Below are 16371 nucleotides of genomic sequence, written 5' to 3'. Positions count from 1 at the left end.
AAGGGTTATATAAAACCCACCAACACTGGATCTGGCACATAAGGAAGCTCAATGCTAGTAACTAACATCATTCTTCTCATATCTATAATGTTTATTTTTCATGTTTGTTATCCATGTGCTTTTGATGAATCTACAATAACTAACCTAACAGATCCCAAACCCATATTCTTATGCACCCGTCCTGGGATTTCCACAATGTTCTATGTTGAACAATACAGAACACCAATTCTAGATCATATAAATATATGTCTGCAGCTAAATATACTTCTGAAAAACTTTATTTTGAAAGTAATTATAGACTCAGAGGAAATTGGAAAAATAGTACAAAAATCCCATGAAAACTTTCCGTGTAAACACACGGCTGAATGAAAACTGTTGGCCTCTTTCTCCCTCTTCACAGAGCAAAAAGAGCAGCGATGGGGTTTAGAAAAGGGCCAGGCAGAGGGACTTCTGGAAAAGCTCAGGGCTCAAGTCCTTTGCAGCCCACCCCTCCTCACACAGCCTCAATTTTACCCCAGCAGCAGCAATATTACTTAAGTGCTCAATGGGAAGTTCATTCACATTCCCCCATAGCTTTAGTGTCCTCTGTCTGCCTGTCCTTACTGTGAAGTTTCCCTAGACACCAGTTTTCCTTATTAAAAACAAATCACCCCCATATACTTTTTAACAAACATATAGCTATAGTTAGAAAATGTCTGTTTTCCTTGGAGTTCCTATAGCTGGTAATAGTTTATGAAGACATGGCCCCTGACATGTTTCTTAAGTCAGTCTGTTCTGCTACTTAACTAAGAAGGATCATTCCTTCTGTTCCTCCTCCAACAACCTTCTGCCTCCCTTCTGTCTCACCATGGACGTGCTAGATGCCATCTGGGCCTCCGAGGGCAGGGCTGGGACTAACCTCTGTCATCAGCCTTGCTGTTCATTTCTTCTTCCTTGTCGTCGTCCTCACTGCTGGAGCTCTCCATCTTTTCCTTCATCTGTTCCAGCTGATCCAAGTTAACCCGTCCAACCAGCTCAAAATTACGGCTCACCTGAAAAAGGTCCAAACAAATAACAGAATCATGAACCACAGACAAAACAGGGCTCTCCCTGGGGGGAGAGATCTTTCCACCATCATTGTCCCTTGACCATGTTTTTGGAACCAGGATCAAACAACACCAGTGCCTAAGAGGCTCTTTTCCTCCCTTGGACTGTTCCAGAGGTGGATTTGTCCTTTACCCCTACGTTCCAATGTTCTTAAAGGAACATTGGACCTTCCTTACCAAATGCAGTAAAAAAGAGGCACTCCAGTCGGCAGGAAATCAAAGTATCACAGAGGCTGGGGTATAGAGTAGGTGTCCAATAATGCTTTTTCAGTTGAATTCAAAGGTATAACTTTTGTAAACTACCCAAGTTTCAAATACCTCTGGAGGTGAAGAGGTTCTGTAAGTATCCTGAAAACTAGTGCGAGAGTCACAACCTTCTCCATGATCTTATCAACCTGGAGGGTTGTGGGCTGCCCCAGTTTAGGCCAGATGACAACTATCTGACTCCTGACTCCATAAATGGAAGACAATACTGTTACTGTATTACTGTTTCTGAAGCTGACCATAACCTATTGATTTAGGCTGGGATTACCTGAGAAAAATCTAGAGTAACTCCTAAAAGTCCTCTAAGTGTTAACTACGGCTTATTTTTATTTATGTAAAACATGGTTAGAATAATGTGGGAATCCACACTTTCTTCCAAATAATGTCCAAGGGAAATAAAAATCCACACCAGGAAAACTTTATAATGATGCTATGTTTAGGGGTCTCACATTGGCAGTAGCACAAAATTCACCTTCTTGACTAATCTATTTCCCGAACCTCTCCATTTGTGCATAGAATTATTAGGAATGACAGGTTAGCATGGACTTAAGCCAACAAAATGTCTCAAACCAATCAATGGGGATGGGCTTATTCCTCTGTGGAATGTGCTGTGCTCCCCCTGTTGGGGGTCAGGAAAGGGACCCACAAAGATGAATGAGACCCAGTCCTGGCCTCCAGAAGCTCACAGTTGAGTTGAAGAGGGAAAGCAGACATCATTAATTTGATTCCAAGGTAGATTTCCATAGCTGCTACAGTAGAGATAGAGCATATTGAGGGCACAGGAGAGGAAAGGGAGAATTTACAAGATAATCCCAAAATACTCTGGGACCAGACTGGAACAAAGATTTGCTGAGCACCACCAATTCCATATGCCTGGCAGATGGGAACATCCTCATCAACTGTGACAAATGGGAGAGAAAGAGACTCAGAGTACCAGGGCCAAGAGACAGTCCTGTGAAAAGACTTAATATTGCCCCAACAACATCCTGTAGAAGGTAGGCAGCATTTAAAAGGAGGAAGAAAACTCAGGATAAGAGCTCTTTTAAAATGAGAGAAACAATGGTTGATCTAACTATAATAATGCAATCCATGGAATCTGTTAACACTTGACTCTGAAAACAAGTCAAAAGGAGGGAGGAGAGATGTTTTTGTCGATCTCAATGCTAAGCGTTCAGGGAAGGCAAGATCTTATGTTGGTCATTTGTAAAATTAAAATAAAAAATTAACTGACTAAGGTGCAAAGGAGGAAGAGTCAAGTTCAGAATCTTTCTTTCTCATTCCTCCCTCCTAAGAGTTCACAGTAACAATCTTCAAAGAGCTTTTGCTTGTAGCACCTTATCTGGATTTCTCTACTATGCCTCACTCCTACAGACCCATACTGACTTTTCTTTATTTGTTTTTATGACATGAAAGCAAAAAGAGAGAGCACAAGGAGCATGGGCTTTGAAGTCTGACAGATCTGAATTCAAGTTCAGAGTTTGCCATTAACCACGCGATTGTGGGTAAGTTGCTCAACATCCACCCTCCATGCCCCGTTCGTAAAAAGGGGTCAGCGTGCTACCTGAAACACAATAGTTCCCCAAAATGTAGTTTCCTTCTCCTTTCTGGGAATGTGGCCTTTTCCAATTTTGGCTTTTGGAAACGCTTATAACAAGCATCGTAAATGCATATTTATGAAGTTATGTTTAGCCACAAAGTCTACATTTTAACCAAATAGCATTTATGACAAATATTTGAATAAAAGTTTTCTGGGCTGCCAGTTTTTCAGGAAAACGAGGCAAGGTTCCAATTTACCTAACTTTGAAATATGCACAGAGTAACACATCCTTAAGTGACCAATACGTAGAAGGAAGCCTTTTCTGACCACCTCCCTCCACTTCCCATCTCTGCCGGGGCCACAGCAGATGTGTGTAAGAGGCGTGAGGGGTGGCCCCTGCCAGGAAATGAAAATAACAAAACCAAGAAAGATCAAAAAGAATCCTCAAACGCCTTTAGTCAGTATGTATTCATTCATTTGTTCGCTTATTCGTTCATCCCTTCTTTCCTTCCACAAGGACACCCCCACCCCACCCCCGGTCCCATGGGAGGTACCGGAGCCCCTGCTTCTCAAGGAACTCATGGTGACAGAAGGAGATCTGTCACAAAACCAAATGTTATTTTTTTTCTTTTTCTCCTTCTGGGTTTTTTTATTGAGGCCTGTATTTGCCCATTTTCCCATCACCATCATCCCTTCATTGGGAAACATTTTGGATTCTGCACAATTTTAAAAGAGTACATGACATTTCCACGTTATGACGTTCATCCTGGGCTAACCCAGGATTTATCTGTCCTGAAGATTTCTAAAATCTTTGTTAGGTAATTAAAAGATTTAAAAGTAAAAACTAAAAATCTTGTTATCTAATTAGAAGATTTAATTTTTTTTATTTTAATTTTTATTTATGTGACAGAGACAGCTAAAGAGGGAACACAAGCAGGGGGAGTGGGAGAGGGAGAAGCAGCCTTCCTGCTGAGTGGGGGCCTGATGCGGGACTCGATCTCAGGACCCTGGGATTATGACCTGAGCCGAAGAAGACGCTTAACGACTGAGCCACCCAGGCGCCCTTAATTATAAGATTTTAAAATAAAAACCCTTTATAGTGTTGGGTTCTTACTACAGATCCCCAAATCAGCCATCCAATAGTAATCTTAATACAAAAGAAGACTTCTTGCTGCATTTATTTATTTTTAAAAGATTTATTTATTAGAGAGAGCTCATGCGCAAAAGTGAGCGCAGGGAGGAGTGGAGGGAGAGAGAAACTTCAGCAGACTCCTTGCTGAGCCCCGATGTGGGGCTTGATCTCACGACCCTGAGACCATTACCTGAGCTGAAAATGGGAGTCAGACGCTGAACCGACTGAGCCACCCAGGGGGCGCCCTCCTTGTGGCATTAAAAAAAATTTTTTTTGAACTATTTGGAATTTTAACTATTTCTCAAAGATAGTAGGACTTTATCATATTCATTTTTTAAAAAAATAATAAGTGATTTTAAAATCTGAGGTATAGTTAACAAAGAATGTTACATTAGTTTTGGGCATACCACATAGTGACTGGTTTCTACATTAAGCTCTGCTCACCACCAGTGTAGCCACTGCCAATCACTATACATCACCATCACAGTACCACTGGCTGTATTCCCCATGCAGTTCCTCTCCTCCTTGTGACTGACCCACTCCATGATGGGAAGCCTGTATCTCCCTCTCCCCTTCACCCACTGTGTCCACCCCCCACCATCCTTCCTCCCTGGCAACCATCAGTTTGTTCTCTATATTTATGGGTCTGTTTCTGCTTGTTGTTTGTTTGTTCATCTGTTTTTTAGATTCCCATATAAGTGAAATCATTTGGTGCTTGTCTTTCTCTGTCTTATTTCACTTAGTGTCGTACCCTCTAGGTCCCCCTCGCTGCATTGTGGAGCCACCACCTCTGACCTGGAGTAAGGCAAGCCTCCCTCCCCTTCCCTCCTTGCTGCTTTCCCAGCATGCCTTCTTGCCCCTTCTTGCCTCTATTCTCTAGTGTGGTCTTTGAGTAAAAATAAATATGTAAATCTACTCATGTCAGTCAGTTTCTGCTTGCCCTGAGGATAAAATCTGAATTTCTCACTGTCATTAGAAGTGGCCAGCTATCTTCTTACCTTGCCCACCTTCTCCAGCCCACTGCTACCACCCCAAAAGGACGGATGTTCCCAGGATACACTGTGCTCTTGACTTTGGGTCTTTCTCTGCACGTGCCACTTTCTCTGTCTGAAGTTCCACTGCCTGCTTCAGGCAGTGACTCCTGCCTTCCAGCCCCGCCTCCGTGTCGCTCACTACACCTGGGGGACCTTCCCTAAACTCCTCGGTGGTTAGTTATCCTTACTCTATGCTTCCAGGCGCTCTCCCTTCCCCTTTTATAACTCCTCCCACTCAGTGGTTAATTGTCTATGGACTGCCACCCCCATTGAACTGCAGGCTCCATGGGGACAGACAGACACTCTGTGCATCTTGTTCACAGCTGGCTCCACGGCCAGTGCTGAGTCTCCATTAGTCGGTGCTGTGCTCACCTGCATGCCTCCCTTTTAGCTTAATATAGCCTCCTTTCCGATACAGGTCACAAAGAATAACTGGAAAGCAAAAACAAGGTTCAAGTCCGCCTACCTATACATACAACTATCAACAAGGTATTGTATTTCTGTAATCCTGTTCTCTAGGCATAGATTATTTAATTGCTGTAATCATACTAAAACACAAGTGGGTTTCCTGCTTTTTTAATGCCCGGCACAGTAAAAATATCATTCTCTTTATAAGTACTATTTTTAATCACTATATATGTATCTTATCAAGTAAATGATATGATATTATAGTTTACCTGACTCCTCCCGTATGAGTTTACCTTTGGCTATTCCTGGCTTTTCACTATTAAAAATGCAACAATAAATCTTACTGTATGTAAATTATATAGTTTCTTTCATGTTTAGCTTTAATTTTATAGGCTAAATTTCCAGATGCGAAATTATGAGTTCAAAGTCAAAGGCCACAGACTTTTATTCAAGTTCCAGTTGATGTCTAGGTTGGCTTCCCAAGTGATCATACCAGTAAGTTACTTTCTGGACCTGGAGATTGGTGAGTATCTGGGTGCAGAGGACATATTGAGGGAAATTCATTCCTTTCTCTGGAGATACACAGAAATGTATTACCTTGTTTCCCAAAAGGCCCACAAGAGAAGGAGAAACAGCAAGGCTAAGAGTTTGAGATTTAGAACCTGGCTCCTCGCAGCCTTTGGAAGGCAAAAGTAACCATACATGTGTTTGAAGGTTGGACTGTTCAAATACATAATCCCTCAGACTATAAAACTATATATAGACCCTCATATCTTGTGAAAGTTATTTGTGATTGCCCGCAAATCCAAAGTCCCCTGTGAAGGCCACTCGCCCCTAAGAATGTGAGATGAAGTGCCAACAACCAGCAAGAGGCTTTCCCTGTTAACACTGGAGAGCTGATGCTGTAAACCCTTCCGTGCTCATGCTTGATATTCAAGCTCCACAACTCTGTTTGTCTTTTTGCTTGTTGGTTTTTAACCATTCAGCAAAATGAATGAATTTCCCTAGCATATGAACGAATTTCCATACTTGAGGCTTATTCTATGGGGAGAAGCATTCCGTGATTTACAAACACTACCAAGTTGAACATGCATTTTTCTACTACGGCGGCAAACCCAGTCTTAAAGGAAAGACTGGTGTGAACTTGCTGGCTAATGAAAGCAGGAAATCGGACACCCCTGTCCTCAGATTACTTAGCACACACTAAATAGGGGAGACTGTGATCAAGAAGAATCCCTCCAGGTTTCCAGAGCTCCCCCTGCTTCTCACTTAACATCTGTAACTTCAAAAGGAACATGCCGTCAGGCTGCGCACATCACCTAATATTGCCTGTTCATGTTAAAAAGAAAGGCCAGAGTGAACATTTTTATTTCCAGAAAAAGTGACACTAGAGAACACGGAAAAACTGCCTCTTACATCAGAAATGCCCATCTCAGGCCCACACCGAGAATGTGTAGCCCTGCAAAGATTTTAAAGGCCTTATAGCACGGGTGGGCAAACTCTGCAGAGGGCCAGAGAAGCAAGTATTCTGGGCTTTCTGGACCATCTAGTTTCCATCACAGCTACTCACCTGCTGCTGTAGCTTGAAAGTGGCCACAGACAGTACAGAAATGGATGAGCAGGGCTGTGCCCCAAGACAAATCATGTGTCACGAATTAGCTCTCTTTTTTTTCAACGATTTAAAAATGTCAACTGGTGGGCCACAGAAAAACAGGCAGGGCACCAGATTTGGTCTATGGACCAGAGTTCGCCAACCTCTGACTTACACTATCAGGTGGTCTACCCAGTGATCTTTGCCTATCTTTGAAAGTCAGAATGGGAATGAAATCAGGAGGAGAAAGCAAAGCATTGTTTCTACGATTCCTTAAGGAAGATGGTCAAAGGTGCAGGTAAAAATCTTGATTTCTCGGATCAGAACATTCCGATCAGAGCTCCTGTAAAAGCTTCTAGAAGGGATATTCAGCTAAGTATATTAAAGTTCTATGGGAGATAAGCCGTGACACCGTATATGCTGTGCATCGTGCTGCCCTCCTATTTCATAGGTACTTTTATCAAGCACTTAACATGCTGGCTTGTGGTTCTTTATTTAAGCTTGTGTCCCCTCCTTATAAACTCTTCTAAGGCAGCACCTATTTCCTATTTAGCTTTATATGCTCAGTGTAGAGTATGAGATTGGTCATCTCATTGACACCCAATGTTTGAATTTACTGGTAACATAAAAACCATGGGAGATTATACAGTATAAAGAACTTCATAATGTCATACCCAATGACAAAAATTTGCTTGCTAGTAAGAATAAGACTGGACATTTTCTAAAAGATTTTGTTTCCGTTCTTACCAAATATCTATCATGTACTAAAAATTAATCCAGTCATTTTCACATGGATCACTTAACCTTTATGACCACTAGGAGAGATAACCGTGTTACCGTCCATATTTGTAGATGAGGAAAGCAATGCAAAAGAAGCTAAGTGATAAAGCCAGGATTAGAACTCACACCTTCAGACAAGGCTCCAGCTTTCCCCATTATTATGCAAATCACCTGCAGAAATGCAAAATTACGTACAAAATATGTAAAAATTACCTGAACACAAGAAGGTGGCAGAAAAAAGTACTGTGACTATAATGTTGCAAAATTTGATGGAATAGAGGAGAAGAATTTTTTGAGAATTTTTTTTCAAAATAAAAACCTTTCTAAGAACAAGAATAAAGGCTGGAAAAGTACCCAGGAGGGTATAGAGCACAGAGGTCAAGAAGAATATCTACTTTCTTTTGTAATCACTGAGTCAGAAGCAGAAAACATGCTTCTGCTAGACCTAACTTAGCAGAAGCCCAGACAAAAACCAAGTCATTTTGAGCATTTCAGGATAACTGCAGTCACAAGTACTCAAAAAAGCCCAGTGAAAGGCATCATTAAGAAAGTCAAAGAACTCTGTTGCTGGCCAACTGAGCTGTTAAATCTCTTGAACTTGAAATCCAGAGGCAAAGATGTGGATGGTGCTGCCACATCTTCTCATATGAACAAACAGAATACTTAAAATTTCCCATTTGAACAGTGATTTCATACGTTGATTTATTTAGCAAACAGCTACTGGATACTTTACTGTATGCAGGGTACTGTGACTAGATTTTGGGAGAAAAGACCTAAAAACAACACGGTTTCCATTTTAAGTACGTTGCATCCAATGGCAAGACAGAGACTTGTTTTAAGAGTTAAGTGGAAGTTGAGGCAGGATGAAATAAGTGCCTTCACAGAGAAAGAACAGTCCTATGGAAGCTTGGAAGCAGGAGCAGGTCACTTTGGAGAGTTTAGTGGACAACTGCAAAAGTTATAGGCAAAGAACGTCTTCAAATGTCTACTTGAAAAATACCATGCGAGGCTCGGCCAGGCACATCCCTCTGAAAGATGGTCAGACTTCTTGCTCCTCTACTTCTGATGTCCAAACTCCATGAAAGGAACAGGGCCTGTGGTTGACAAATCAAGAAGCAAGACTACTATAAGGGAAAGCAGAGCTGAAGTGATGTAATCTTCAGGAGAAACCTCCGGCTTGCAGCAATCCTCAGAGTCGATCAAGATAAAGCTGCTGGCACTCTGGTTCAAAATTAAACACAATCCCAAAAAATGTGGCCAGAGGTGTATTTTATGATTTGGAATCGAGGGAAGGTTCTTCTTTTGTTTTATTTCTTCTCGTTTCCTTTGCCGGACACAAATATTCTATGTGGCTCTTCTGCCACTATGGATTTCACTGGTCTGGAAAACTGAACAATTTTACTGGCATAACTAAAATGTTGGTGCTGCCTCCGGAGCTTAATGTTCTGCTGCTTCCCCCAAACTGGCAAAAAGTAAGAGTAAGAGATACGAGTTCCTTAAAGTTCGGCCGCCTGAGGCTCCATTTGTATAAAAAATTAAAAACATTTCAAAGTAAATTCAATTAGTGAATGTGTATTGCCTGAATAGACTATCCTTCTAAATTTAATATAGTGAACATGACAATTTTATGAGCAAACCAAGTTAGAGATAATATATTTTTATATTCCCTAAACTAGCAAAGAGACTTCAGAACCATAAAGAACACTAACAAGGTACCACATATACTTAAAAACTTTAAAAAATGTTTTTTTAAATGTGAGAAGTGCAACGTTTTTTTTTCTTCATGACTTTAAGGTTCTTAAAAATGTTGTCTCCCTTCACCTTTCACCAGCATTACTAATAAATGGTGCTACTGACATAGGACTTCATTGTGTGTGTGTGTGTGTGTGTGTGTGTGTGTGTGTGTGTGTGTGTGTGTGTGTGTGAAAGAGAGGGTTGGAGGGAGGGAAGGAATGAAGGAGGGACTGAAAGCATAGAGCAGTCTGTCTTTAGAAGACCTAGTAAGACTGAAAAAAACGGAACTGAAGGATGAAAAATAAAATTTTAAATAGCCTGTACTATTTACTTTAGTTCCAAGAGATTGCAAGTGAGTCTTTGGTCACTGGTGCAAAGATAAAGGTCTAGGAAGACAAGATGCTGTGTGTCATGTACAAAATGAGAGATGCTGTCATCCCTCTTCTACTTCACCTGGGCTTCTGAGGATAAACATGGCAGCATGCATCCAGTGCAGTTGGGAGTCTGGTTCTTAACTAGAAGGGTATACTTGACTTCAAGGATCCTTCCTGCTGGACCAGGATTCCATCCAGTCCATGAATGATAGTGTGACAACTTGATAGAGGTGTTCCTGAGGTCTCTGGGCTTTGCAGGCAGAATTCAGAAGCCCAGCTTTGGATATATATAAAATCATTTGATGTTATAGATATCCTATATTGTCTCTTAGTTTCTTCTGTAGCTTCTCTCCACCACACAAAATCACTTCACGCTATTAGTGGAAGAATATAATGAGCAATGCACGCAACACATAGTCTTACTAGGGGGAAAACAGTAAACCTTAATTTAAAATCAATGGCTAAGTCTATTGCACTTTATTTTTGGCAGTTTACACAATAATCTGGATCTCCAGCATCTTGTAGATCAATCTGTTCCCAGGATCAAGTTTATAAAAAAGAAAGAGCCTGCAGGAAATTTATTGAAAATCTACTATATGGGTCAGGTCCTGGGAAACTTGAATCTTTCTTTTAGGTATGAGGTATAATTTACTCACCATAGACGTCATTGGTTTTAAATAAATAGTTCAGCGAGTTTTAGTAAATGTATGCATTTGTGCAACCCTCACCACAATCTCGTTTACAAATTCTCTTACTTTGAGAAGTTCCCTCATAACCTCTGCAATCCATCTCCCACCTCCAACCTGCTTTGTCTCCATAGTTTTGCCTTTTCTATTAATTTCATGTAAATGGAATCATATAATAGTGATCTTTCGTGTCTAGCTCCTGTCTAGTTAACATGATGTTCTTGAGATTTATCCACGTTGTTCCATGTATCCATAGACTCATTTCTTTTTATTGATAGGTAGTATCCCATAGTATGGATATAGCACATTTTGTTTATCCATCCACTTTATGTGAGAGTAAACTTGCTGGATCAGATGGTAAGTGTATGTTTAACTTTTAAAGAAATTGCCAAAGTGCTCCCCAGTGAATATGCCATTTTACATTCCAACCAGCACTGTATGAGATTTCCAGTTTCTCCATATCCCTGCCAACACTTTGGCACTATCAATCTTCTTGATTTTAGCCATTCTCGCGGGTGGGTAGTGCTATCTTACTGTTGTTTTTTTTTTGCATTTCCCTAATGATGAATCTTACCGAGACTCTTTTCATGTGATCATTTGCCATTTGTGTATCCTCACAGGTAAAGTGTCTATTCACATTTTTTTCTCATTCGTAATTGAATTATCGTCTTACTATAGAGTTGTAAAAGTTCTTTGTATATTTTGGTTAAAAACCTTTGCTAGATAATTACTTTGCAAATATATGCTTCCAATCTGTTGCTTGCCTTTTTGTTTTCTTAATAGTGTCTCCGAAGAGCAAAAATTTGTTTGATGACATCTAATTTACTCATTTTTCTTCTTTTAATGTCCATAGCTTTTGTTTCTTATTTAAGAAAATTTCTCCTAACCCAAGGGAGATTTTCTACTCTTTTTCCAGAAGTTTTATGGTTTCAGTTCGTAGAATGAGGTTAATGATCCATTTTGATTTAATTTTTGTGTTAGGAGTGAATTAAGGGTCAACGATCATTATTTTGTATGTGGCTATCCAATTGTTCAAGCACTATTTGTGGAAGAACTATCCTTTCCTTATTACTTTGGTACCTTTGGGGGAAAAAAAAAATCAACTGACCACCTAGATGAGGGTTGATTTCTGGAGTTTTTCTTCTGCATCACCGATCCATGCATCTATCCTTCTGCCAATACCACACGCTCTGGAATACGGTGGCTTTAAGGGAGGTTTTGAAATCAGGAAGGGTGAAGTCCTCTAATTTTGTTCTTTTTCCATGCTGTTTAGGCTATTCTAGGTCCTCTGCATTTATATGTTAGGATCAGTTTGTCAACTTTAAAAAAAAAATTTTTTTTTTGATAGAGATTCCGTTGGATCTGTAGATCGATTTGGGGAGAATTGCCAATAGTGGGTCCTCTCATCCAGGAATACAGTATATATTCCATTAACTTAGTTCTTTTATTTCTCTCAACAACATTTTGTAATTTTTAGTTTACAGCTTTCACAGTTCCTATGTTAAATTTATCCTTATTTTATTCTTTTTGATGTTACCGTCAGCTTTCCATGTCTAGTATGTAGACATGGAATTGATTTTTTGCATATTGACCTTATATCCTGTAACTTTGCTATACTCACTAATATCCTCGCAGCTTTTTTTTTTTTTTTTTGTATAGATTACTTAGGATTTTCTATGTACAAAGGTAACCTTGTCTGTGAATGCAAGTAGTCTCATTCCTTCCTTCCAATTCTTACGCCTTTAATTTCTTATTCTTGCCTTATGGTTCTTGACTTTTTTTTAAAAAGGTTTTATTTATCTGAGAGGCAAAGAGCAGGACTGGGGGGAGCGGCAGAGGGAGAGGGAGAAGCAGGCTCCCCACTGAGCAGGGAGCATGACACGGGGTTCAATCCCAGGACCTTGAGATCATGACCTGAACCGAAAGCAGAGACTTAACGGACTGAGCCACCCAGGTGCCCAGGTCCTTGACTTTTATTTCGATTATTAGCAAACTTCGCTTTAGCTCATTGTACATTGACACTCTTATACCACTTTCATAAATGCTGAAATCGCCCCAATGAATGACGGTTTTTAACCAGTGTATATCACTGCCTACCAGTCAAAACTTCCATTTCAGCAGCACTGCTATCCTTGTTTATAAAATAGTGTTTGGGGGCGCCTTGGGTGGCTCAGTCGGTTAAGCATCTGCCTTTGGCTCAGGTCATGATCCCAGGGTCCTGGGATCGAGCCCCATGATGGCTCCCTGCTCAGAGGGAAGCCTGCTTCTCCCTCTCCCTCTGCCCCTCAGCCCCACTCGTGTTCGCTCTCTCTTGTAAATAAATAAAATCTTTTGAAAAATAAAAGTGTTTGGATAGTTATTTTAAAAATTCGAAATACATTTTGTACTCATCATTTAGAAATGAAGAAATACTGCTGCCGTCAGTAATAAGCACAAGTCTCATAAACTTAACAACACTTGAAATGACAGGAAAATCACTATGCAGGCTGGAAGTGGCAATTCTTTAGCCTCAATTAGGTGCTCACTGGACTTATTAAGCTGGTCAACCACGAGAAAGAGTAAAATTAAAGAACATAACATGGCATAGTGAAAACAGAACATCAAAGACCGTATCTAGGATGCAAGGTATAATTAGTGATTTTTAAATATATCTTAGTTCTTTGGGAACCCAACTACCTTTCTGATGGGTACAACAGCTCAATTCGTAAGTAGACTGAGGAACACACCAGGTCATATCAAAGTGTGGGATATACCAGGACTTTGTTTAATCTCACACAACTTCTGAGAAAGATAAAATGATTCCCATTTAGAAACCAGAAAATAGATACAGAAATTTAAGTAACTTGCTAAAGTTGTATAGTAAGCAGTGGAGAGAAGATTCAAACTCCGGTGTTTGGTTCCAGAAGCTCTAAATTGAGGCCCTCTCTTCTGGAGCAACCCACTGGCCTGACGGGTATCCTGAAGCCCCAACCTTCCATGCCTGCTCGGGAAGCCCCCAGTTCCACACATGTATGGTTCTAACCTTCTCACCAGTGACCCACAGCAACTGTGTAACAACGGGAGAATTTATCTTCCTGGTTTGCTCGCTCCCAAAATACCAGCCCAAAGGCTTGAACACTATAATAGAAAGACGTGAGGTGGGTGCATAAATAAGATCCATGTGCATAACTGTAGAAAGCTTGGTTTGAAATGTATGAGTGATTACCCTTTGAGTTTGGGGGCAGAGATGCCCAGGAAGTTTGACTAAGAAAGGCTATGAAAGTTTTTCAGTGAGGTGAACTCAGGCTTTTCTTTTCTGCTTTCATTTTTGGGCAGACACATTAGAAAATGAATGCATTCCCAAGTAGAAAAGTGACCACAAAACCACTTCACTGTGGATGGGTGATAGAGCTCAGCCTTCTCTCTCTCTCTCTCTCCACCCCGAAGAAAAGTTCTAACCCTTTGGCACAGATGATTCGGACTAAAGTCTTGATAACTTGGGGTTTGGCAAGGCCAGAAAAGAGGAGGATACAGAGCAAAGAAAAAGGAAACTATCTCATTGTGCCTTAAGTAAACACTCCCTCGATATTTTGGGGTTAATTAGAAAACATTTCAATGGGCTTCTTTTTCAAGAAACAAATACAAATTGTAGTTCCTCTGCACTCTGGGCAATCCACAAAACCAGAAACAAGCACCTCAATTCCCCCATGTGCCAAATAAGCCCTGTGAAGCTGCCCTATAGGATTCTGCCTTCTGATCAGCAGAACTTTGGAAGAGAAGTTTTTTTCACAAACCCTTGATTTTAGGTCCGGTACTGATCTGTTCTTTATCAATCCTCCTCCCTAAACAAAACACGTCTTGTACAGCCCTTATAGTGTTTAGACACAAATAGCAAGGCTTTGGAAAATCTCTGTAGTTAGCAAGAATACTGCAAACGACCTACATGGTTGAGGGACAAGGTGGCTGGCCATCAGGACAGGGACCAGCCACTTCGGGCCCTCAGCCTGCTGCCTACTTCCATAAATAAAGGGTCGCAGACATAGCCATGCCCGTTCATTTGTCTTGTCTGTAGCTGCTTTCTTGCTAGAAGGGGCGGAGTTGAGTGGTTACCATGAGGCCATCTGGCCTGCAAAGCCTAAAACATTAACTCTCTGGTTCTTTACAGAACAAGTTAGTCAATTCCTGTGACGATACGTTTAAAATAACATGGAAAAATATTCCTCTTAGGATGTTAAAAAAAATTTTTTTAAAGGGTGACACACTAGTTCACATGTGGTATTGCCAGACTTACATAAAACAAGGGAAAATGGGCAGAGAAGAGATAACAAAGGCTAAGCAGGTGGACATGGGTGGCAGCATGAGGGGGATTTTCCTTATCCCCATCTCTGTGCTCCAGTTTTTCTAAAATGACCTCCCCTTTCTTTCATCACAGAAAAAATCGGAAGCGCCCGTGCAACATTTAGCCCGCGTGCCTGCCTCGCCCACCCTGAGCTCTGGCTCCCCGCCAGGCCCGCCCCCACAGGGCTGCCGAGGGTCGCGGGCAGGAAGACGGGCAGGTACCTTATGCTCGTCCCGAAGGTGGCTGTCCAGTTCCTCCGTGTGCTTGGCTTCGTAATAGCAGAGCTGGCATTTGTAAGGTTTTAGTTCATTGTGCTTTTCTATGTGCTGCTGGAGGCTCTCGTCACTGGAGCAGGTGAAGGTACACTTATCGCAGCGGAAAACTACTCCCTGCAAGTATTTGGACAGTTTGGAACGGCACACTTCGATGGGGACAACTCGCTCTTCTGTGGAAACAAATTGAATTGGAAAGATGGAAATTTTTACTGATGGTCCGCACGTGTTCTCTTTGGAATACAGGAAGAAACTCAGCCGGTTTTGCTACCTCTCGGGGGCCTGTGTCCATGAACTCACATGCACGCTGCCCCGCCCTCCGTTCCCCAAAGGGCATCTTCCTTGGGCCCAGGTAAGTGTTCGTAAGACCACCAGCCCTTGGTGCACTTAATCCCCAGAGTGATCTTTACAACGAGGTGGGCAGGCTGAAAGGTGCTCGCTCATTCCTGAATGGAGGCGGCCACGGTTTACCCACAGTAATGATAACTGACTATTAGCACCTCCCACTTGCTCACTAGGTGCTAGTTGGGCTGGACCTAGAAGATGTCCGTAAGTAGAAAGGGACCGGACAGTTCCTAAGCACCTGTGTGCCCCGACAGTGCACCTTCCCGGCAACCCTCTTAGGCTGGAGGTATTCCTGTTTTTACAAATCAGTAAAGCGAGGAACGGGGTTCTTAAGAACTTTCCCAAAGCTCACAGACGTTGTAATTGGCCCAGCTGCGATCTGCATCCCTGCCCTGTTGCAAAGCAAACCCTTTATGTCCCACTGCTGCCAGTTGCACTCCTGTTTCCCCTTCCGAGATGTTCTCAAGGAGACGGTTTTCCTTTTCCTGAAACCAAGGGAATCTCTTATAACAAATCTGAAAGCAAAGGACCTGTATGTTTTCATTCACTAAAACTCCAGCTCTAACTAGGAGAAGCTCACAAATGAAATGGCTGCGGGCAACATTCAGGGGGGTGGGGGGAGAGATGGGGGGGTGGCGTGGGAGATAGGGAGGATTTGTGCCTTTTCAGACAATCTGTAATCTGATTGTCACAAGGGAAAAAAATAAAAGAGAGGATTTGGGTGCTTTTCCCATTAACATACCAAATGCTGTAGGGCTGGAAATGCGTGTGCTTGTTTATTTTGCACTCTCTCACCCTTGTGTTTAACTGC

General features: G+C 41.6%; 1 protein-coding gene across 3 annotated transcripts in view; it reads right to left on the bottom strand.

Annotated features, from left to right (window-relative positions):
* ZNF462 (zinc finger protein 462) overlaps positions 1 to 16371 on the bottom strand; it is a 77114-nt gene that overhangs the window by 4937 nt on the left and 55806 nt on the right. For all 3 annotated transcript variants that reach the window (XM_028108773.2, XM_088018867.1, XM_088018868.1), the window contains exons 9-10: positions 15165 to 15388; positions 899 to 1031 (exon numbers count right to left, since the gene is read on the bottom strand). In XM_028108773.2, the coding sequence (XP_027964574.1) occupies positions 899 to 1031; positions 15165 to 15388 (357 nt within the window). The remainder of the gene's footprint in view (positions 1 to 898; positions 1032 to 15164; positions 15389 to 16371) is intronic.

The sequence above is a fragment of the Eumetopias jubatus genome, unplaced genomic scaffold (genome assembly GCF_037043125.1).
Source record: "Eumetopias jubatus isolate StellerSeaLion01/CBP00866 unplaced genomic scaffold, mEumJub1_p1.0 scaffold_15, whole genome shotgun sequence".
Lineage (NCBI taxonomy): Eukaryota > Metazoa > Chordata > Mammalia > Carnivora > Otariidae > Eumetopias > Eumetopias jubatus.
Note: the sequence above shows the minus strand (reverse complement) of the source record. Positions and strands in the feature narration are given on the sequence as shown.